General features: G+C 39.6%; 2 protein-coding genes across 4 annotated transcripts; both read left to right on the top strand.

Annotated features, from left to right (window-relative positions):
• Nucleotides 1-590: 590 nt before the first annotated feature.
• On the top strand, nt 591-16300 carry LOC113687008 (uncharacterized). 3 transcript variants are annotated; one of them, XM_027204705.2, is made up of 6 exons: nt 591-987; nt 1451-1632; nt 8117-8430; nt 9480-11622; nt 12283-12513; nt 12816-16300. In XM_027204705.2, exons 2-6 carry the CDS (start codon nt 1455-1457, stop codon nt 13115-13117), a joined length of 3168 nt encoding a protein of 1055 aa, XP_027060506.2. In that variant the 5' UTR covers nt 591-987; nt 1451-1454; the 3' UTR covers nt 13118-16300. The 3 variants fall into 3 exon arrangements, with proteins under 3 accessions (XP_027060506.2, XP_027060507.2, XP_027060508.2); XM_027204706.2 differs by having other exon boundaries at nt 836-973; XM_027204707.2 differs by lacking the exons at nt 591-987; nt 1451-1632 and adding an exon at nt 6303-6441.
• A 3931-nt stretch (nt 16301-20231) lies between these two features.
• Nucleotides 20232-22395, top strand: LOC113687002 (G protein-coupled receptor 52). The gene is made up of 2 exons (XM_027204696.2): nt 20232-21600; nt 21996-22395. Exons 1-2 carry the CDS (start codon nt 20824-20826, stop codon nt 22260-22262), a joined length of 1044 nt encoding a protein of 347 aa, XP_027060497.2. The 5' UTR covers nt 20232-20823; the 3' UTR covers nt 22263-22395.
• Nucleotides 22396-22605: the final 210 nt, after the last annotated feature.

Here is a 22605-nt window from a genome sequence, read left to right as displayed (position 1 = left end):
AACTCTTTTTACTTCTATCCTGGTTAAATGTGACATCAAGTGGACATTAAATTTCCAACGCTTAGTTTGTTTTCTTATTATTTCCATTTGAGCAAAGTTATGGTAAGGGGGGGATCTCCCTGGTTACCGAACAACTTTATTGACGTAATGAGACAGTTTGGCTTTTCTGAGAAAAATCAGGCATGATGCTTTCATGCGATCGTGCTTAAATTTTTTTAATCTTCAAAAGTAAATTGAAGTCTACGCAAGCACGTGTGAAATCGACTAATCACATGCACTCGTGCTCTTCATAATATTTGTCACGCCTTCCTTTGACATCTGGGTGAAATGCCCAGAGTAACGCAACAGAAGTGAAAGTGAAACCAGAGGAGCTGATATAAACAATGTTGACATGGGAGATTCGCAAAACCAGAGGAGAGCACAACGTTCGGTAAAGGTTAGGACGTTTTTTTCACTGCTTTAAGGCTACAAAATGGCAAATTTCTAGCCTCGCAAAATTTCAGTTAAGAGTCGTGTGACTTTCGATTTCACTCTCGTGATTCGAATATGACTGCCACTGAAAGAGCGGCAAGATTCTGAGAAATGAAAATGAATTGCGTCACTTTAGCGTACCCTTGAACGCCACCATTCGAGCAAAACGCTACTTTTGTAAAATTTACCGATAAAAAAACGAATTTCCAGTCACGTATTTAGACATCCTGTCTTTCTGAAGGTTTTGTTTTGTACTCGACAGCCTGATATTGTATTGTGTGAAATAGGTATAATTCATTACGCATGGCTTGCTTCATCCAAATTCTGAGAAAAACGGAAGTTGAGTTCGATTCTTGGAAAGCGTAACGCTAGTAAGTGACGATCTCTGTTGCCCTTCGACTGTCTATAAATGCTACGCGTACTTCATGTGATGTACCTTTCTCTTAAAGAACGAAACCAACGCACAACAACTTGATCGAGGAGATTTTCACGTTGGTTTAAGGTCTGCCATTTTGTGTGAGTAATTTCTAAAATCGCTGAATTATTGCCATGGTTTTAAATAATATTTTGCCGACTATTCGTGACAACCGCGTAGCAGAATTCACAGTCAATGTTTATAATTACACTAGAAGGCAAAATTGACTTGGCATATGTTTAGGAACACAGCTTTTTGGCACAAAATTTCGCATTTAAATTAGTGCGGTTCTATTAGTTAAATGATCGTACAACGAACTAGAATTTACTTTAGAATCACAGAACCGCTAGTCCAAAATGCTGCTACAATGATTACACAGCTAATTTCAAGTCACAGACATGTTTTGCAATTTAAAATTGATCGATATCAATAATTTGAACATTAATGCGGAAAATCTGTCTCGTGTAGGAAGGTTTTGTTAATCGGCGCAATCGATAAGCAGCTTTGTAACGGTTCTCAGCGCGGACGGGAAACTGTTTTCACACTTTTATTTTCTCAATACAGAGTCATGGCGCTGCATTACTCTCCACAACTGTTTGATGTAAACACGAATTCTCAGTTGAAGATGTTGAATTTTATGGAGAGTACATCGTTCTTTGACAAGAGCTGTGGTCAACAAACGGCGAAGTTTTTCAATGGCTTTCCTCAACCGTTTGGATTTGACGATAGAGCGAACATTTTAGAAGGTGAGCTGCTCCGGTTGATGTTACGAAGAGTTTAAGTTAAACCGCTTGCGTGCCGTATCGTCCTAAGATTAATTTGCGAGGTAAATTAGTTCCACTTCCGTGTTCTCGCAGAGTTGACGCGCGGTATTCGTTCGCCGCTTTAAGTTGAAAACTTTCCTTGACGGACTAGGATTTCAAAGAGTTCTAAATCGAATCAACATTTGTGAAAGCTTTAAAAATTCAGCGCAGAAGTGTCTGTGCTATTCAGTGGCTGCGAGAACGCCACATCTCTCTGTCGATCGCGGTCCTTTCAATTAATTTGGAACTGGTTTAATTTTGAACCGCAATTTATCTTGTTTCGAAGCCGGTTTCATCTAGTTTGAGCAGTCTGTGACGTCGTTTTCGTTTGACTTCAATTGGCTACGGCAGAACCTCTGAAGAAACTTTGTATTAAGTACAGAGGCACTGCGACTGTTTGGTTAAAAAAAAAAACCAACAACAATCATATGCAAACATTCCTTCCCAACATCGGCTTCGATTATTCAATAACCCGTTGACAACATCGGTTCTCATTCTAAAGCTACTAGCTTTAGTTGAAAATAGCTTCAATGTTTGACTTCTGACTTGTAGAGGCGTAGAACAGGCGCAAAGCTGTAGGAGTTCTCAAAAAAATCTAATGAAGATCGATTTTTGAAATAACTATTATAATTGTGAGGTCTTTCGAAACGGAAATGTTAATGCTCAGTTTTCTTTTCTTATATATTCCGCCTGGAGTGAGTTCGGAGCGTTTTCATTCAGCAAGTGTTAAGGGTATAGAAACTATTTGGAACACCGAGTACGCTTCAAAACATTCGATTTCGATCATGTGCCCTGCAGTTGTTTGTTTTCAAGAATCGCCCCACGCAAGCGGGTTACGTTGGTTTTTGAGAAACTTTAAATATCAAATGAAGAATCAAACACTGAGAACAGGAAAAACTCAACAATAGTTTAAAAGCGACTCGAGTTCTTCTCGTGATTAGGACTTAACTGGCAATAATTTCCTCGAGAATTACGCGTGCAATACTTTCAAGTTGCTCTTGTAAATTCCAGGATATTGCATGCATGCAACCTCTCCCTAGTCCATAAAGACAGATCTCATGGTTTCAATGTCCATGTTATTGTTAGAGAGTCAATTTTATACTCTTATATGTCATTCTAACGATAAAACGTATTTGTATTTACTTGGAGCGCTTATTCAAGTTATCCCCTCGACAGACTGATCTCCACTTCCTTTACAAATATTGCCGTTCTGTCAAAGTGAACGATGTAGCATTTGGTTCGAAACAAGAACAAATTTCGATTCTCTGGGTGCAATTGCAAATTCATTCTGATATTAAGACTTTTTTTCCTCTTTTTTTCCGCAAAAATTGATGTTAAAAATGATGACCTTTAATGACTCAGTCCCGTGGTTGGGCACGTGACCTCTTGGCGAAACAAACCCAGCTAAACCAAAACAAAGTTTTTTTTTTCCCGCCAAAATAGCACAGCCATCACGACATCACGTACAACTTGGGACGCATCAGCATTATTACCAGCTACTTGTCATCAGTGTTTCACGTGAAAATACCAAAGTTCTTTGTTGGTTGCCCTCTGAGCTTGTCACGGGGTAGTCACGAACCGAGGAATCCCGTATGCAACCATCAGCATTTTGTCTTTGACCTTCAAGTTTACACATCTTGTTTTTAGTTTCAATTTCAATTTCTTCAGTATATCTTTTTATAAACTTGTATCTCTTCGTTATGAAAAGTCTGCCTATAATAAGAATCAAAGTTGCTGGTTTTTTTTCCTAAGCGTACAAAACGTTTCTGGTCTCAAAACTTCGTATCGAAAATTCAAATTTGCTCTGAACTCTAGAAGTTCATGCTAAGACTTTTTGTACCTCGACTTCTTCAGTTCAGAGGGAGATGAAGCCGTATTGAAACAAAAGTAATGGGGATACATCATCATATTGAAAATGATTTTAATAATAATGGAAATTTGTGATAGTACTACCGAAGACAATATTAATTATAATGATAATCTCAATCTCAGAGCTCTCCCTCCTTGCCTTGAAATCAACTCACAGTCCCTGGGTCTCCTTAGATGCAGCATAATAAGCTCATAAACTAGGTTTAGTAACCTTTCGACCAATAATTTTGAGGAACCTGGCAGCTTGTAATTTTTTCCTCTCTCTGAATTATGACAAGGAATTTAAGGACTTCAGCTCACTCATGAAGTTTTTATCTCGAAAAATCCCGTGTTGTTTACGTTGTGGATATTTTCGGTGTTACCTCCACTGCAGAAGATGCGTTCGCTACGTAACAATTATCTAAAACATTCTCTGACTGAAATTGGTGTCAAGATTTCTATTGTCTTACATAATAAGATCGCTGCGCACGAACAGAAAAGTTCCCTGCATATTACTTCAAACCCTTCATGTTTGTTATGACGTTAACGTAGTTATTCTATCGATTACAGATTAACATTATCGAAAACCGTCTGTCGCATCTTAAAATCTCATTTAAGCTCTGATTTATCATTTGAAGTTGTAGAATAAGGCCATAGATAGTTTGTGCTCTATAAAATGATCAGAGATTGGGAAACAACACTTTTTGTACGAATATGAATTAAGACGGCGTTAACAATACCGTAATCAGCTTGTTATTTGTGATATTTGCTCGGATTGAAAGAGAGTATTGCACAAAATGACAGTGCAGAAGTTTATTGTTTATCGTCCGGCATAATTTCCTTGGAAAAAACGTTGCAAAGGTGATCAAAGATTTGGGAGAAATGTTGGAGAAAAGATTTGAAGGTGTTACGGGTAGCACAGATGGAAGTTTCATGATTATTGCGATTGGAGACTAAAGGTGCGTCATGCACGATAAGTAAAGCAGATTGCTTTCGTAAATATTCGTATAGTTATTCCGGTTTTGAGCCTATACGAAAATTTCTCTCATGCAAAATTAAATCAGCATTAATTATCCTTCTTACCACGTGAAATGAAATGTTTCAGTTTATTTCGCGTCAAGTACACTCTGTAGAAGGATCTAGGATAGTTTTAATTTTTGCCTTGTTTGTTAAATGAATTCTCGGAGCAAACGCCATCTTTAATCCTTCCCAAAATGCATCGCCTTCGGCAATTCTTAGCATGCACTTCATTAAAGTTAACACGAAAATGCTAATTATGAGTTTCAGCTGTGAAACATGTCTAATAGTTTCTCTGTGACTCCCTGCAAATTTGCGTCACTTTTCTTTTCTTTGAATTGTCAACGTTTGTTCGGTCTGCAAAGCTTTTACATGTTTACCAAGAGCCAAAGTATGCTATCATTAAACCAAATGCGGATCAGTCCAGGTATTCACTAGGCAGAAATTTAGCATGAATTTTAAACGCAAAATTTCATGAATAAAAACGCCCAAAGCTGTTTTGTGTTCTGGGTGGGGCAGCAGCCCTCATTGGTTTCTCTTCACGTGACGTTTTTCCTTATTTGGCCATTTGATTGACAGAAGAGGTCGGCCCTGCGACAGAATCACGTTATTTACGCATGCTCAACTCTTCTCAGCCATGCCGGCCTCCAAGTGCTTTTCCTTCCTGAGTTGCTCTTCCTACGAGTACATACTTTGCGAATGGAATCAAGCCAAGAATGCATTTGGAAATGCCAGATTTGGCTTCATGGATCGCCCCTTGCCTGTTCCAGATCTTTTTGATCTAACAGGAAAAACAAAATACCAAGAAAGCGTCATACGGATGTAGAAACAATAGAATGAGACAAACAGGATTAAGGAGACGTTTAAAAGCTTTTATGAGGCGCAGTTTTCGAACTAATCAGTATGTTTTTGAATCATATCGGTAGTGAATTTACATTTAGCTCTTTGTGCCTTTGACGTCTATTGCCCAAGTACCTTGCAAATTGATAATCACGTTATGGAACAGTTAACAAACTGTTTTATTATCCGTGCGCTTTCGCTTATTCCACTCTTAGCACCTAATGATAAATTGCTCCTCTTCTTAAGAAAATGATCTCACTCCTTTCATTTGAGTTTGGCTGCGTTGCTCGACCAATAGGAAAAGGAAATCTTTGAAACCATGAAACTTGCAGAAATGGGGCCTACGCAAATCTTCTAAACAGCTGAAAATTTATTCTGGTGAGCGAACTGATGATAATGAGCCATGTACAACTGACAACAAATCGTTGAGTAAATTTCGATGCTCTTATTACCAATACAGGTTATCTTTCCAAGCTGAAAATTTGATCCACTCCGACAAAAATAGATTTAAATTGCCTTATTATTCCTGATCGTCTTTTAAAAATCGGCCCCAGAGATGGCTGTGGTGCACGATTCGCTCTGATCCTACGTTTGTAAATGTTCTCGGATGAAGCTGTTAGATGTTCCATATGTTATACGCCCTCCCCTCCCCAACAAACATCGTTGTACTTCAGTGGGGGTGGGTGCGTGTGTACTGTTTGTATCAGAAGATTTATTTGTGAGTGAGCGACTGGTTTAGCAGTGGAAAGCTCTCGCGGCTTTAGGATCTTTTAACTCAGCTCCTGCTACTGTAAAGGATTGTTATCAAAATCAGCGAAATATAAATCTTACACACCTGAATAGTTCTCTGAATTTTTATGTTTGTTTGGTAACAATATACAGAATAATATTTCCCAGAAACCGCGTCTTCTAAGAAACGTCTGAGTGTAATTCCGCAAACACTACATTCGTAATCAGATCGATCGGCCGGGTTAAACATCGGTAGCATGGACTTGGAAAGGTTTACCCTCTCCTTTTGCTCTTCAAGAGATGAGCAACAATCTTTTAGTAAGTATATATGTAACTCGGTTTGCCATGGATGACTTCTTCAAGGGTCCTCGTTATTTTCCTTTTTAAGCTACGGGTGGGAAAACGTTGTTGTCGTGTGAGATTGTAACCGCTAGTCAAATCAGTCGACGTACGTGTTCCTTTGTAGATCTTTTATAGGATGGAAGCGATGAAGATATGAACGTGTTTCGTCGGATTCCTTGAACTAAGGGCTTTTGTAGAAAAATTAGAAATCGCATGGTCGCGTGAATTTCACACTCGCTACCAAGACCCTTGATGAGCTTCTTTGCATCAAAATTTACCGATCTCGCCAGAGGGTAATTGGAAGATCTCTGAAGTACCTTTTCTTTCATACTTTCAGAGAAACCCTCGAGCAGTATTCGATATACCGGCGTGAAACAATCCTATCTGCTACTGTTTTCTCGCAAGCCATGAATGAAGATGTATTTTTATATGGCTCGCTTTAGTTAATAGATGCCTCGTGTTCGATGAAGCCATGAACACTTCAATTCATTGAAACAATCCTGTTTACTGCCGCTTGGCGTGGCTTGGCTCTTTTACTGCTAAATTACGTGGAAAGTAGTTCGAGATCCAGTCGAGTTTTAAATGATAATCGTTCATGAATGGAAAAACAAGAACTTAAAGTGAAAGTAAAACTTCCGCCTTTGCTGAAGAGAGCTATTCATTTTCATAATCAATGAAATGCTTCTGTTTGGGCGGAATTGTTCTAAAAGCTATGTTAAATTCCCCGATTTTTTGAGCCTTTCGTCTAATACCATGAAATTATTCGATTTAATGTTGATATAAGATGGAAGAGCGTTTTGTTGTTGTAACAGAAGAGGCGGCTTATTCGTTTATTCAAAATGCGCCACCAGAGCATTTCGTTGGGTCAACATCTTTCTCTGTGAACATATTTGACGGTAAGCTGTTTGCGAAAGCTTCTTCTCGCGCTCTGCATGAATGATCTAATGGAAAGTAAACATACCAATTTTCCTGTGGAGCGGAATTATGCGCTTATATTGTTTTGGAGGCATGGATCAATTCCTCGTGGTTTACTATTCGCTTCTCAGAACAGATCAGTTCCGCGCACGAATATAAGAGCGAAATTTCGCGCCTAAAAAAGGCTATTTTTATGTTTCGAAATCTGTAAGCAAAGAGCCAGCTTAACAGGAAGTGTGATTCTTCGGAATAAGAGCTTTGAGACGTGATAGGAAGTTCTAGGCACAATTTATTATCAAAAATGTAATGGAGGGATGGTGAGGTCAGAGGACAATGTTATCGCTCATGAACTGCGGAGGTTTGTGTAGTTCAGTTCTCAAAACCAGAATTCTCCATCGCGAATTATCTTCCCTTAGCAAGATACAAAGAGTCATTGTGTTTGCAGTAGTTCCAAGTTTAGATATCTCATCTTAAAGTTCTAGCTCCTGAAACCCGGAACTTGAACCAGAAAGTGAAAGCGCTCCGTTAGTCTGGAGGCGACTTGATTACGAAGAATCAAGATTGTCGCAATCTTCCCAAGGTGAACTATCTTTCTATGGCGAGACTAGAGTGGTCGAAAATGTTGGTAACAAAGATCTAATGTTTAGGCTCAAGCTAAATTGCGTCGAGTGTATTTTAGTCAGAGAACACATCTATGATCAACATGAGTGTACAACTTTTTTTTCTCCTTCTACAGCTCGTTCTGCTCCAACAAGCAATTCAGAGCTCTTCACTAATGGTATATTTGCCTCGACAAATGGGATTCCTAGCTTTGGGCTGTCAAATGGCCTCGGAAAGACCCATGATGTAACAGCCATAAGCAATGGTTATGTTGATTACCAAGTGATATCTCGCAATGGTATTCATGGAACAGAGAAGCGTGAACCAAGCCCAGAATTGACGGTCGGTCACGGGAGACCAAAGTCTTCGCCGAGGCAACAGAAGCGAAGCGGCTCAGATTTTGAAAATGGCGAGAATTTGAGTTACGGCTTATTCCCGTTTACTCCAGAGGTAGATACACGGAATCTCCATTGTGATGCTTTTTTTAAAGCTTAATTTGCGCGGTTCTTTTGTTCTCTCTTTATTGCCCTCGCTGTGTGCATTACATCTCTCTCTCTCTTTGCTTAGTTCTCTGTCTGGCCACAGTTTGAAACATAACTTGTTCTATACGATTTCTATTGTGGTTCAACCCTAAATGTGGGTTCTCTTTGCCTCCTCGCACCCCACACCCTTCCAGGTTAAAAAGGCCTTCACAACACGTAACCTCTACAATCTATCTCAAAGTGACCCTAAGGTGCTGCAGGCGGGATTATTCAACCATCCTCGTACAGATATGAAAACTGAACATGTCTTAACCGTTTAACTCCAGTGAGTGACCAAGATAGAATTTCTCCTTACAATATCAATACACTATCAAGTAGACAAGTGATGAGAATAAAAACAAATATCAATTAGGGGATTCTTAGTTGATCCAATACCAAATTCTCCAAAATAACATCACAAGAACTATCATGGCAGACATTAAAGAGAATTTCTGATGAAATCATGGGAGTTAAAGGGTTCAAGTGACCAAGATTATGTTTGTGTCTGCTCATGTAAATTCTACTTGTCCCAAATGTTTGACTCGATAATCATGAATTCAGTCGAGCTCTCTATTGCGTGATAGTCGAAGACGGTGAGACCTAAATCCTCTATCACGCATAGAAATCAAAAGCGAATAATCCAATTATCATGATCTTCGTATTAATCTATTAGTCTTTCAAAACATAAGCATAAGAGAGGCTCGTGTTTTAATTGAATAATGATACAAATGCGTCACACTGTTAGGTTATTCATTTCACTTGACATCTATCCATCGTGGAATGGATAGTGAGTAGTTGGCTCATCAGATTGCAGCGTAGATTGTACTAACAATAGATATACGTTTGATCCCAATTTCGTCAAACAGTTCATAGGTGCGAATAGTATCGATTTATTTTTGTTGACGTACTTGTCCTCTGAGATTGGACGATTACAGAGAACACTTCCGCAAACGTTAAGATTTTGTGTGTTTCTTGCAGACAAGCGACAAACTGAAGCAAATTGAAACTCCAAGACATGGTGTGATCAGCGAGAGACAGGGCACAGCCGACGTTATCAACTCGCAAGTGCTCTCGGGTCTCAATTCATCATTCGCCTTCAGACTTGGTGGCAAGGAGGGTATCGCAGACCCAATTCCTCGAAGATGGTCCGATGTAAGTCTTGAAAGGTATTCCTCGAAATCTCCACCTTTGCATGGCAAAGCTCCAGGCTACCTTCAAAGGGCGTCCGTCAGGAGTCATTCCGAAAGCGAAGTCGTTTCATCAGGCTCCAACCTGAACGGACGTCAGCAAATTCTACGCAAAAATGTCCCAGAAGGATCTTTGGGATCCCAGCCAAAACTTGGAGACCTTCAAGAAAGTATTCTTCAACTGTTGCAAATGCATGAACCGCTGGCACCCTTGCAGATTGTCGAAGCTTTGGGCCGTGGGACACGGGACGAGATTCACCAGGCGCTTTGTGCACTCCATACCAAGGAACGTGTCAAAGCTTTCCAAACCAATGGGACGACAGTATGGGCCTTGATTTCGCAACCTACCTGTGATTGGCGAGCGAGTCCAGGGGTCATCGGTGGCGAAAGAAACAAGAAGTTTTTTGGACGAGGTTCTTTTGAAGAACTCTACGGGCTACCAAGGAGGAATTTTTCTGTTCTTGGATACGATAATAGACCAAGGAAAGCCCCACGTGCCATCGATGGCCAGAAGGTATGGCTGCGTTCTAATGGACACAGTCCAACACCAGTTGAAAAGAATTTTTGGACTTACTGCAGATTGTGCAAATTTTCGTTTGCCTCGGAATCACAATATGAGGAGCACCTTCGCACTACGAAGCATCAAAACAAAGTGGCCAAGTTTAGTCCGACTTCCTACAAGAAGTACTGCGAGTTCTGCAACGTTAACCTGAATTCCGAGTCGCAAGCCAACGAGCACTTCAACAGCGCTAGACACGAACAGACTGTGGCCAAGTCGCAAAAAGCACCCCCACAGCAACATCTGCCACTGATCAAAGCCCCCAAGGAATTTTTCATGGAGCAGTTCACAAGCACCCAGCCGTTTAACTACCAGTTAGAGTTGTATAGCAAAGCTATGTTGACCAATGGAGTTTGCTTTTTACCAACTGGAACGGGGAAAACACTTGTTGCTGCTCAGGTCATTGCCCACATGCTGAAGTTAAACCCATCTCGACAAGTGGTGTTCTTGGTGGATCGAGTTCTCCTTGTTCTCCAACAAAGCGACTACCTTAGAAAGGAAATGGGACATATTCGAGTAGCAGACGAGCGAGGGTCTTTTGAGAGCACCAGGTCTATCCGCATTGGAGCGGTCTGCGGGGAAATGAGGAAACTGGAGGGAAACGCACGCATTTACGAGCAGGACGTGCTGATCATCACAGCCGACTGCTATCGGAATCATCTGAATAATGGCACCCTTCGCTTTGACGACGTGTCTTTGATTGTGTTGGATGAAGCACACCATTGCAACAAGGATCATCCCTACAACGTCATTATTCGGGACTTTTATCTCCAGGAAGATGTCCATCTGGGGCATCGACCCAAGATCCTTGGACTGACAGCATCTCCAGCTGGGGAGACGTCTTTGGAAAAAACCACCAGAAGATTACAAAGGCTACTGGGAAACCTCGGAGAGGCGGAGCTGTTAGTCGTGACGAGGAATGGGCTAGAACTGGAAGAGAAGACCAACAGGGCAACTCCTGACTGCATCTCTGCTTCGTACACCACTCAAGAGAGTAATCTCTTGGAAATTCTCGTGAAATATGTCACTAAAGCGTTCAACCTGACCGTTCGTTTGAGCGACATGAAGGACTTCAAAGACATTTTTCAACCTTCCTCTGGTGGTCCGTTCAGCTTCGATGACATCTACCCAGTTCTTGGTGTCATTGACAATATCTTACTCTCGCAACCTGAGTCCAACGCGTTGAACGCCTTGCTTCACTTCCAGCTGCTCTGTGAGGCTGTATGCACTTTGCAGGAGTGTGGTGAACAAATAGCGTTGTATCAAATGACAGAGCTTGCACAAGAGGCGTGTCCTCACGGCTTCCATTGGGCAGAAAGTATGGGTCTTCCCTGCGGCGAAGTCAGGGCATATTTGGAGCATTATCTCAGACAAGGTGAAGTGTGCTAACGTTAACTCTAGGTATCACTATTTATCGCCTTACTTAGCCTAGCCTTTGTTACCATTAGAGTGCCTTATGATTGAGTATCGTAAAACCAAAATCAAAGCAATCACAACAGCCAATCATAGGAAGGAAAATATTACCAATGAGAACTTGAATGAGAACTTGATTCTGATTGGTTGGGAAAGTGGCGCGAGTTTCCTGGAAAAAACAAAGCAATCCTGATTACGGTCGACACTCGATTGAAAATTCTCTATTGCAATAGGGTCAGTAAGCGTTATGGAAACTTGAAAAAAGGAATCGCATTATGATAGTAATGGTACTGGTTATAATATAGACATGAACCGTGAGCCTAAGACTCATTTTTATTACATATGAACAAAAGACGCGTCATTCTCCACTCCCATAGAGGCGTGGAATCAGTCTTGGAAAATGAACAGAAATGTTATTATTTTATTTATAACAACTAGAAAAGAAATATAATGCTATAATGGTTGTTAGTTCTCCATCGCAAGTAATGGAAAACGTTTAAAAGGGCCCCAGTAGAGTCGTGAAAAGTCAGGAAATTTTATAGCCTGTTCTAGATATTTCAATGCACACAAAATGATCTAAATATTCGGAATGCAATATTAATTTTATGTATGTCTTCCGCAGGTTTTCCATCGATCATTGAATGTAGAAACTCAGGAGCAGAGCGGCTCATGGAACAGTTAGTGAGAATAAACTGGACCGGAGTTATCGGTCGAAGCAGTTGTCTTGCCCTGGTACTCGTCAAACGACAACACACTGCACGATGTTTGTCGGAGTATCTTTCAAATCAAGGCGAGCTTATTTCTCGCGGTGTAAGGACCACATTCATAAATGCTGGCAGATCAGTGGATAAAGGTGAGGGCTTGTTCTCATATTTTTTCGATCTCCGCGGTCAAACGTCGGGTATGTGCAAGTAGATCAACTTTGGCGCCAATTTCACGCGCAAAAATTCAAAGGGAAACATTAGAAACATCTGCTATCGCTTGTTTGATTACGAGTATCCCGTTGAATTTAGAGCTTTATCGAAAAAAATTTAAACGCTTTTAAAACACCATGAACTTCCTAGTCTGTGTCATTTCTATTTCAAGATGAGAGGTTAAGTTTGTTTAGAATTTTTTTAAAAATGTTTTGACTGTATATCTTGTTTTGTCGTACAGGACTGACTTATCCCTTGGAAATAGACCCAGTCGCACAAACACGCGAGGGAAAATTTCAGATTGTCGTCACTACAAGCTTAGCCGAGGAGGGACTGGACCTCCCCGAGCCCCAGTGGGTGTTCCATATGGATCCGTCAAGCCCGGTCCAAGCCCTCCGGGAGATACGCGGTCGAGCACCCCTAAATGGATCCAGGTTTGTTGCTATCTGCCGGAACAACGAACAGACCAAGAAAATTGACGATTTGTTAAAGCGAGAGGAAAATATGAAGCGCTCCTCAAAACTCATAATAAGTAATTTGTGAGTAATCTGTTAGTTTCAAATGAATCTTTCAGTCCAGTCCACTAATCTTATTTTATCGGGTGTTCAAATGTTAAAAAATCGATCGAAATATCGCTGAGTTAATGTATCCTGGCTGTTTACGAAGCCCGACTAAATCAGGAAATGCGGCGTCTTTGTAAGAACAATGTGTTTGAACCCAAATTTACAAAAAAAAAGACTCATAATCTTTAAAAGTATAGGGAAGGAAACATGAAATTACATTCACGAGTTGCAAGGAAAATCGTCATATATGGGAGTCTTGATTTAAGAATACTGCGTTCGAATTTGTCCTCTATGAACAGAATACTGCGTTCGAATTTGTCCTCTATGAACAGCCATAGACCAATGAAACATTCCTATCTTTTATTTGATTACCATTTATCCATAAAAGTCTCACCATTGTCAGTAAGATGTTACATACGCAAGAGAGATTGGGATCAATATCAGTATCTGGGCAACTGCCCACCTACCCCTTCCCTAACCCAACATTAACCCTAACTTGTAATCAATTGACTGTTGTTGAGTTAGGGGAGGGGTAGGTGGGCAGTTACCCAGGTACTGATATTGATCCAGAGATTGTTAATATCGTTGATACTATTTCGCTTTTATTTTGGGGTTGATAATATTCAAGGAGAAATTGAATTAATAAGTTTTATTTGATATATGACAACAAGTGTAGGTTTGATCCGGACAGAAAAAGGCTAACCTTCCGGGTTTGTCATATGAAGCGAAAACAATTGATCTAAATTGTAATGAATTAAATCAAAGGCGAAATTGAATAATGGCAAGATTATATTTGAGTGTCTAATTTAAATGTCCATACATCCCTATTTACACAGTTTGATTAACAATATGTGGTGAGTTGCTTTGAGTAAATTTAATTCCGAACTCGCAGACCTTTTTACAGCTTATTGGCGCCATCATAATTTCGCCGGTAACTTTGAGCTTCGAGGTTGTTCTTACGAATCTTTTATATTACATTTATTTCTTCATTGCGTAGTTATGTTCATAAAATATGGCGCCTTACGCTGAAATTAGGTCTTTTGATCAATGGAAATTGTTGTTAAATATGAAGAAAGTCTTCAGATTTGAACTGTTTAAACCCAATGTGTTTGATACGTATCAAAAGAAAGGAGACTTTGACTACGATTTCAGTATTCCACGCGGATGTATTTTTCGATTGCTACGGGATTACAGCAAAAATTTAATACGAAATCGCATTTCACTAATGTGCATAAATGTCCAGATAGTCGTAGAGACTTTTTAGAAGTAAAGAATAAGCTGTTTTTGTAGAATTTTCGCACGCTGAGCAACATGAACGAGAAAATTAAACAGAATTTGAAACTTATTCAAAAACATTCCTTCCTTTTTTTTTCAATTTGATCTTTAAATCCTCACGAAAATTTTCAGGATCAGTCATGTCAGGTTTGATGTCAAAAAACTGTATTAAAAAAGTATGTTAGGTCTAGGTAATGCAGATTGTTGGACTGCCAAATAAGTTTTGAAAAACAATAAGACCAGCGGAATAGTGTACTGATATCAAAGAAGTCATGTCGTTGTTACTACGGTTCGGGAGAAAACCAAGGAGACTTTGTCAACGAAGGCAGGTTTCTTACACAGCACGAAAAAAAACGATTTTAAATCAGAAACACAAGCGATTCGGTGGGTTTAGGTAGGAGATACTTAATTCGGATAGCTGAAGATGAAACTTGAAAAATGTTTTTGATATATATCGGACGTGCGTGACGAGAATGACATACGTGACAACCGTGACATCAGCTATACTGCTACTTATGGAACGAGTTTATCATCTGTTTGCACTAGCGTGATTTCCTTCGCATAAGAAGCTTTGTGTAGTTTGTTGTGTTGGTAAGCTTAATTAAGAATATTTTTTCTAGTGTTTGCGTTTAAAAACCCTGAAAACCTTAGAGCAAGTAAACGCCTCGTTTGGTACCCTTTTAGTTGAAAGATTTTTAAAGTCCACTGCACGGAGAAAGAAAAACAACTCTTCCCCGAGTGTTGATTATATTCAAAGCGGTTGTTCTCAAAGAAAAGAAATTTCAAGTTTCTCTTTGACCAGAACTGATACATACTTAGGGCGTTTTTTGTCGAGACCGATTCTCAAAGCCAACTATACAGCGCAGTCGAAAAAGTCGAAAGTCGAAAATCGCATGAACCTTCATTCAACAAGCTTTGGTATTGCCTAAATAATCCCAAGAGTTTTCACAGTAATATGCAGATGAAATATCTTAAGGAATAAGTGAAATATGCAGTCATGTAATTAAGAGTCAATTAGGACTTGCGTGTGAATTAGTGATTACGTTAAGATGTTATATTCATGGAATTATCATTTATAGTTGAGTAAGGGTAGATTTAATATGGCAGTTATTGTTAACTTACGTTCGTATTTCATGATTTTAGAGCAATTTTCATTTGGGTGTCAGAAGTAACCCCAGATTGCTTTGAATTTTTAACTTTGCTCTCTGATTGGTCCAGAAATTTCTTGCCTTCCTCTCAATCAATTAGATGCAAAACTAAAAAACAATCGCGACTTGGTCATGTGCGTTTTCGCGCGCTTCAAGCTGTTTGCTTGTTTCCAGTTTGATTTCTCATTGGCTAATGATAACATAATCCTTTGTTCTGATTGGTCCCTGGGATTACTTCGGTTTTAGTTTCTTGACACTCGTTTGAAATTTTGCCCGAAGGCGTACTGTTATCGAGCAGTATCTAACTGTTCATCTTGCCTTGTTCTTCAAACATTTTATTATAATAGCGCAGGCGTTACAAGGAACCTAAGAATTTCCAACTTGACCTCAATAAAATCTTTAGAGCTATTTAAAAGGAGTTTAATTCGATTACTGTCATGTTTTTCAAGCAGACACAAATTCTTGCTGAAAAGCACCCGGTAACCAATTCAAAAACAATGAGTTCGAAAAGGGGAATTCATCCCTATAATACGAACTTGGTTTGGTAGCGTGTTTGTAGCGTGTTGATACATTTTCAAATATATATTTGTAATTTGATTATTTTATCTATTTTTTGGCATTTTAGTTTCAAATGCCGTATTTATAGAGATCTAGTTGTAAAGCTAAAGGAAAAATATTCTAAAGGTGGAGTTTTTATGTATCAAGTGTGAACTTAATTTAAATAAACGTATGGAAGACGACTATGTGTATGCGCCTGAGTCTGTTTTAGCCAGAGTAATTTCCAGTGAAGTGTCGGAAAAATGTTGTAATTGGTTCAGAAACGCTCGCGCCATTTCCCCAACCAATCAGAAGCGTGGAACCTGTCACGTGCATCAAGTTGGCTTCGCGTCGTGATTTCCTACGCTTATCTCGTGTTTTCCCAACCTCCCGTATGGTTACATCAGGCTATGTAAACACGGAAACCATTTTACATTTCTTCATTAGAATACCTTTCACACCGCATCATGGGGTCTTTTGCAATTGCGATATTTGGAGATACTCACGCAACAGTAAACCTAAACACGCTGAGTAAGATCTCGAGTGTAAAAGTCGGCAAATCAAGAAGCCTCCATTCCTTACAATTTCTGAGAAGTTCGACGCATTATTAGCAGTTTAAATGGGGCAGCAGCTTAGAGTGATCACAAAGTTATTCTCCCATTACACCCCAACATATGAGGGCATATTCTCCACACTGTTCTGAGCACATATCCTAAAGTACTTGCAAGGAGAATTTGTCTAACAATCAAGAGCTTCCTGACTTCACGATCATTTGCAGTATTCTCATGACCCCAGTGTTATATTAAAGGCTAATACTGTTGCGAGAAATTAGATGCTTGTCACCCTTGGGGGTTGGGTGTCAGCTGCAGTGCCAAATAATGTTCTTTTCTTTACGCATTTGAACAAATGGACACTACTGTCCTATAATCTATAATTGGACACCAGTGTCTAAAATCAGACACCAGTGTTTAAAATCGGACATTACTTTCTAAAATGGGACATTACCTTCTAAAAAAATCGGACACTAGTGTCTGAAATCGGACACTGATATCTGAAATCGGACACTAGTGTCTGAAATCGGACACTGATGTCTGAAATCGGACACTAGTGTCTGAAATCGGGTTTTAGTGTTTAAAATCTGAAATCGGACAGTAGTGTTTAAAGTCGAACATTAGTGTCCAAAATTGGACATAATGTCTAAAATTGAACACTTGTGTTCAAACTCTGACACTAGTGCCATACTATACATTTCCTGAGGTGTTGACAGAGAGAATTTGTCTGACAATCAAGAGCTTCTAGAGTTAGCGATAATTTCCGTCCGATAACCTTAATGTGACTTTGCCTGATTCAGGGGGGTGAGGAGGAATTAGATGCTTGTCGATCTTAGAGTTTGAAGAGCCCTAACTGCCTTTGCGTAATCCACTACGAGTCGGCTTGCATCGGAGAGCCTTGTTAAGTTCGAGTGAGCGTGTGTCAAAACATTAACCATCGCTTAGAGGGAGAACTCCTTGGAGAGAACAAATGCACAAAATGCATGTAAATTATTCAGTGGATTGATTTCACACGCGTAGTTTTAGGCAATTTTAGAAATTGTAATTACATGAATGGGTTGCTGAAGGTGAGTGATAACTGAGTAATTTCACAGATATAGTCGCATCTTGGACAACACCGGGCTGTAGTAAAACTCCTCCTTTTTCATTATTTTGTTTTTCACCTTTTTTATACTAATTTAACACCGCGGTATCTCCTTGGTAGCACTCGTTCTCCAAAATAATATTTCTTAAAATTCGTATCTTCAAAGTGCCGTTTTATATCATGGCCGAGTGGTTAAGGCGTTGGACTTAAGATCCAATGGACGAATTGTCCGCGTGGGTTCGAATCCCACTCCTGTTAAGTCTTTTTTTTCTTCTTAATTTCTTAGCATAATTTAACGGTTTAAGTAGGAAGGAAACTCTATATTTAAACATCTTGCAAAGTTATATGACAGCCGAGAAAATCTGGTTTTTTTTTTCTAATTTCGGAAAGAAAAATGATAGTACCGTGTTGGTGGCATGAGTAGCAGTATATCATACTCCCTCCTCATGTAAGAGTCTGCCTCCCTCACCTTATTCGTAGAAGTCTGACGGATAAGATGCATTAATATGAAATGTTCATTTTTTGCAATGTGGGTCATCTACTACTAAAAAATTATATACTTAGACCAAGAACGAAGGACATGGAATGGGAAACCGGAACGCCGAAAGTACAGCGGTAATTCTCATAAAAATTCAAAATGGCGGACGCCAACACGAAAATGGAATGTAAGCAGTTTTAGAAACACTTTAAGCAAATGAAGATCATCGCAGTATATACTCAACTTAAGCAGTTGAGAAATAAGGCCTGAAAAAAATTCAGGCCTGAACGGGAATCGAACCCATGACCTCTGCGATACCGGTGCAGCGCTCTAACCAACTGAGCTATCAAGCCAACTGGGAGCTGGTCAATTGTGAGTTCGTTATATACCCGTAGATGGAGAAGGTGTGATAAGAATACATGAAAGTCATATATTTGTACTGCGGAAAATACATTTTAAGCAAATGAAGATCATCGCAGTATATACTCAACTTAAGCAGTTGAGAAATAAGGCCTGAAAAAAATTCAGGCCTGAACGGGAATCGAACCCATGACCTCTGCGATACCGGTGCAGCGCTCTAACCAACTGAGCTATCAAGCCAACTGGGAGCTGGTCAATTGTGAGTTCGTTATATACCCGTAGATGGAGAAGGTGTGATAAGAATACATGAAAGTCATATATTTGTACTGCGGAAAATACATTTTAAGCAAATGAAGATCATCGCAGTATATACTCAACTGTTTTCAAAGGGGTCTATTTTCACAAAACAGATCCTAATCGTTCACAAGGCATAAGCGATTTCTGAGCGCCTTACTGAATTCAGTCATATCTGTTTCATCTTCTTGATCTATTATTTGTTCAATTGTATTCCAGAACGCGAACAAGGCACAGAATTATTGATTTTCGAAAATGACCCATTTTTAACCCTCTGTTGTTACCGTTGCACCCAGTTGAATAGAATCCTATCTGTTTCGTTATCTCCATCGATAATTTGTTCTAAGCATTAAATGACCTTCGAAATCAACCATTTCAATCTTCTGGAATTTTCTTTTTTTACCCAGTTGACGTCACAAGTATAATTTTGTCATTTCCCCTTTCCATTTTTCACTGAAGATATTCATTACCTTCTGAAATACACTTAAGCGGAATCATGAGTACATATATTTACACAGCTCAGTTTTTTGAAAGCCGAGTAAGGAAAAATGTCTTAGCTTGTCTATCATGTTTTTTTGTCGCCTTTTATAGTGTGTGAGCGAGAGAAACCCATTGACCGAGGGTTTAATCTATTTACCGCGTGCATTATCGTGGAAATGCATTTTAAAGATGAGTGCGTCATTTCTGTCAACTTTTGGCCTGAAAAGTGCCTTCAAACGACTAAAAAATGTCATTAGCAACAAGAAAAGCTACGTGGAAATGTTGGAAGCCAATTAGTCTTGTAAATGCACGTAAATCCGGTAAAATCTACAGAAGTTACTGAACTTAACGACCTAAACATTTTCTCTCAATTCGATTTTTTATTTTACTTTAGCAACTTGTATTTTCACTGAAAGTCCAGGGTAACGAGAGGAAGATAGGTTTCCTGCGATTTTTAGCGACACAATTAAATGAAAAAACCTAAAATTCTTATTGATCCATATGAAAAAAATCTGGGCCATATATCTATTTCTTAATTTTTGGTTTTTTCTCGTCCATTATATGTCCCAAGGGATTATTCCAAGTACTTTCAGTAGGAAGTCTACTTTAGGGCTCAGCTTTGACAAAAAATGGAAATTGAATTCTTCACAGGAGACATCTGGTTGAGTACGTGAAAGTTTTTTTTATTGTTAGCTGTAAGCCGGCTTGACTCCTTTCATAAAAATGAATCGTTAGTAACCATGAAACACGTTCTAAATTGAAGGTGGTTCTAAAGGGTTTTTTTTTCGAAACAAGGGCCCTTCTTTCAAAGGTCACAAAATTCATTTTATGGCGGCGGGTAGCAGAAAAGTTTGTCCCTCTAATAGAGAAATCATAACGCTTTATTGAACTGTTTTGCTTTCAAATACGCGAACTATCGCTCGCTTTAGGAGCAATAAAACTCTGGCTCACAGGCCGAACAATAGCTAAGATTACACATCTACAGTAAGGCCAGTGATCGCGTCGATTAATGGACTCCAGAACTAAATATTACTATAGATAGGCTCGAGATAGTGTGAATTATCACAACGATAATGGGAAACGTTGAACAAAAGGACTATTTGGCTTGATTTTGACGTCTATCCAGGTGGCTTCTTTTGATATCCTGATGTTAAATGCCATTCATATCTGTTATTTAGATTTCTATTGAAATCAGTTTTAAACGAAATATATTTTTTTTTTTGTTATCGCGGCAAGCGAACAGATCATGAAAATTTAAAAACTTCACGGGCGAGAGCTGTAAAGTACCTGGAATGCTTTTTAGTAATGCGGCAAATGTCACGATCGAAAAGATCGGGTGAAAAAAAAAACCACTTCTAAAGCAGATTAATGTGAAGAAACATGCGCGCATCAAAATTAACTCGTTGAGGCTGCAATCGTTCGACGATGTTCCTCTGAAACAAAGTCAGAAGCCTAAAAGTCTGCCGTGCACAACATTGTATGGACGAATATTCTGTGGACAACATGAACAACACAACACCTGTACAGTTCGAAGAAGAAAAAGTGTGTTTCAAGGTGGACATTTTCCCCTTGTTCGTGTTTGCTTTCGTGGTCAATTTCCTCGCCCTCATCGCTGTGTTCAAGGCAAAACCAAGAATTTCAACGCCAACCTCAGCCAAGCAAATTCACCTGCTCATCTGTTGTCTCGCTGTTTCGGACACTGCATCACTGGGTTTGCAATGTGTGATGCCTGTAGCTTCGTTCATAAACTGTGGCTGGTGGGGAGGTCGTATTACTTGCGGCATATTTGGTTACGTCAACGCCATTTTCATTCTATGGTCAGCCTGGATCGTATCACTTTTAAGCTTTCAGAGATTTTTTGCGACTGCATTTCCATTCCAACATCAACGCAATTTCACGATGAAGAAAATTAAAACTGCTGTGGTCTTTATTTTCTTTATGCTTTGCTTTTTCTTCACGCCGCCATTTTTTGGCGTAGGTGCGTTTGTCTATTACGACACAGGCCAATTTTGCAGCTTGAGTTTGACACCAACTGGAAAATCAGACACGATTTTTCTTGGAATACTCGTCACGCAGGGTGTTACTTGCGTGTCTGCGGTCCTTGTTTTCAATATACACGTTGTAGAATCGTTAAAAACAAGGAGGACGCCATTTCATGGGAGCACTAGGCGCGCAATGGAGGACACAACAGCCACTTTCGTGTCATTGACAAAAGCTGTGGCCTTCGTGTTCTGTCTGTGTAATATCCCCCTTTTGGTAAGTAAAGTATCAAAAAAATCTGCACAATGCACTCTGTAGGTATCCTTAGTCGATATCGGACAATAGCCGATGAATTTGTTAGTCGATGGTCGACCGACAATCGACCGACAGTGGTACGATGCTTACGTCCAGATTTATCAAACATCGACGGAGAAATTGCCGATTAATTTGGTAGCCAATGGTCGACCGACAATCGACCGATAGTGATCCGATGCTTATCACACATCAAGAAGTCGCCGACAATATTTCGAGCGTCGGTCGACCATGCAGAAATTTATCAATACTATCGCAACATCGATTTCCCAAATTCTACACAGCCATTTAATTTCACTTTAAATAATTTAAAGGGCACACTTATAAGGAACTGATGTGAACGTTCTTTTCTCCCACAGATACGAATAGCAGTAGACTTATTTAAACAGACTTCTCATGAAGACCTCGGCTTGGAACACACCCTAACAATGGCCTTGATGTTCTTAAACACTTTGGCAAATCCCTTTATCTACGTCGCCTGCAGAAGACGCTACAGACGGAGCCTACTGAGACTTTTTTGTTTTGGTCAGCGGAAGGGCATAACTCGAGTGTACTTCTATGAGGGCACAGGGACATCAAAACCTGTCCACACTTTGAGATTTCAAGGAGAGACTACAGTTTTTTAACAAATAAAACTTAAGAACCCTCTCCTTCTTAAAAATAACAAGTCAGGGCAACGAGTGTTCATCTTTGAAGGCACAAGGACCCCAAAGTTTGTCTACACTTGAGATTTCATGGAAAGACTACTTTTTTATAACATTGAAAAAAAAATAGATAACCCTCCACTCCTTAAAGTGACCGATAAGTTATTTCTCCCTGTGAAATTAATAAAATGTCAAACAGGGTGGTGACGAAACCAAAGAAAAATATTAACTTCAGGATATTCTGTGATTTTACGCAAAATTCTCCAAACTGACCCAAAATACGCGCGCGGAAGGTGGAAGTACTTTACACGCGCGGGACGCATGC

Source organism: Pocillopora damicornis, chromosome 5 (assembly GCF_964200805.1).
Source record: "Pocillopora damicornis chromosome 5, jaPocDami1.2, whole genome shotgun sequence".
NCBI classification, from domain to species: Eukaryota; Metazoa; Cnidaria; class Anthozoa; order Scleractinia; family Pocilloporidae; genus Pocillopora; species Pocillopora damicornis.
This window is presented reverse-complemented; position numbering and strand designations above follow the sequence as displayed.

Bases quoted from the DNA above. Each gene is read 5' to 3' on its own strand.
- LOC113687008 (XM_027204705.2), top strand. From the start codon at position 1,455: ATGGCGCTGCATTACTCTCCACAACTGTTTGATGTAAACACGAATTCT. The intron at 1,633-8,116 runs GTGAGCTGCTCC...CTCCTTCTACAG, and splicing joins TAGAGCGAACATTTTAGAAG to CTCGTTCTGCTCCAACAAGC. The intron at 11,623-12,282 runs GTGAAGTGTGCT...TGTCTTCCGCAG, and splicing joins GGAGCATTATCTCAGACAAG to GTTTTCCATCGATCATTGAA.
- LOC113687002 (XM_027204696.2), top strand. From the start codon at position 20,824: ATGGACGAATATTCTGTGGACAACATGAACAACACAACACCTGTACAG. The intron at 21,601-21,995 runs GTAAGTAAAGTA...TTTCTCCCACAG, and splicing joins TGTGTAATATCCCCCTTTTG to ATACGAATAGCAGTAGACTT.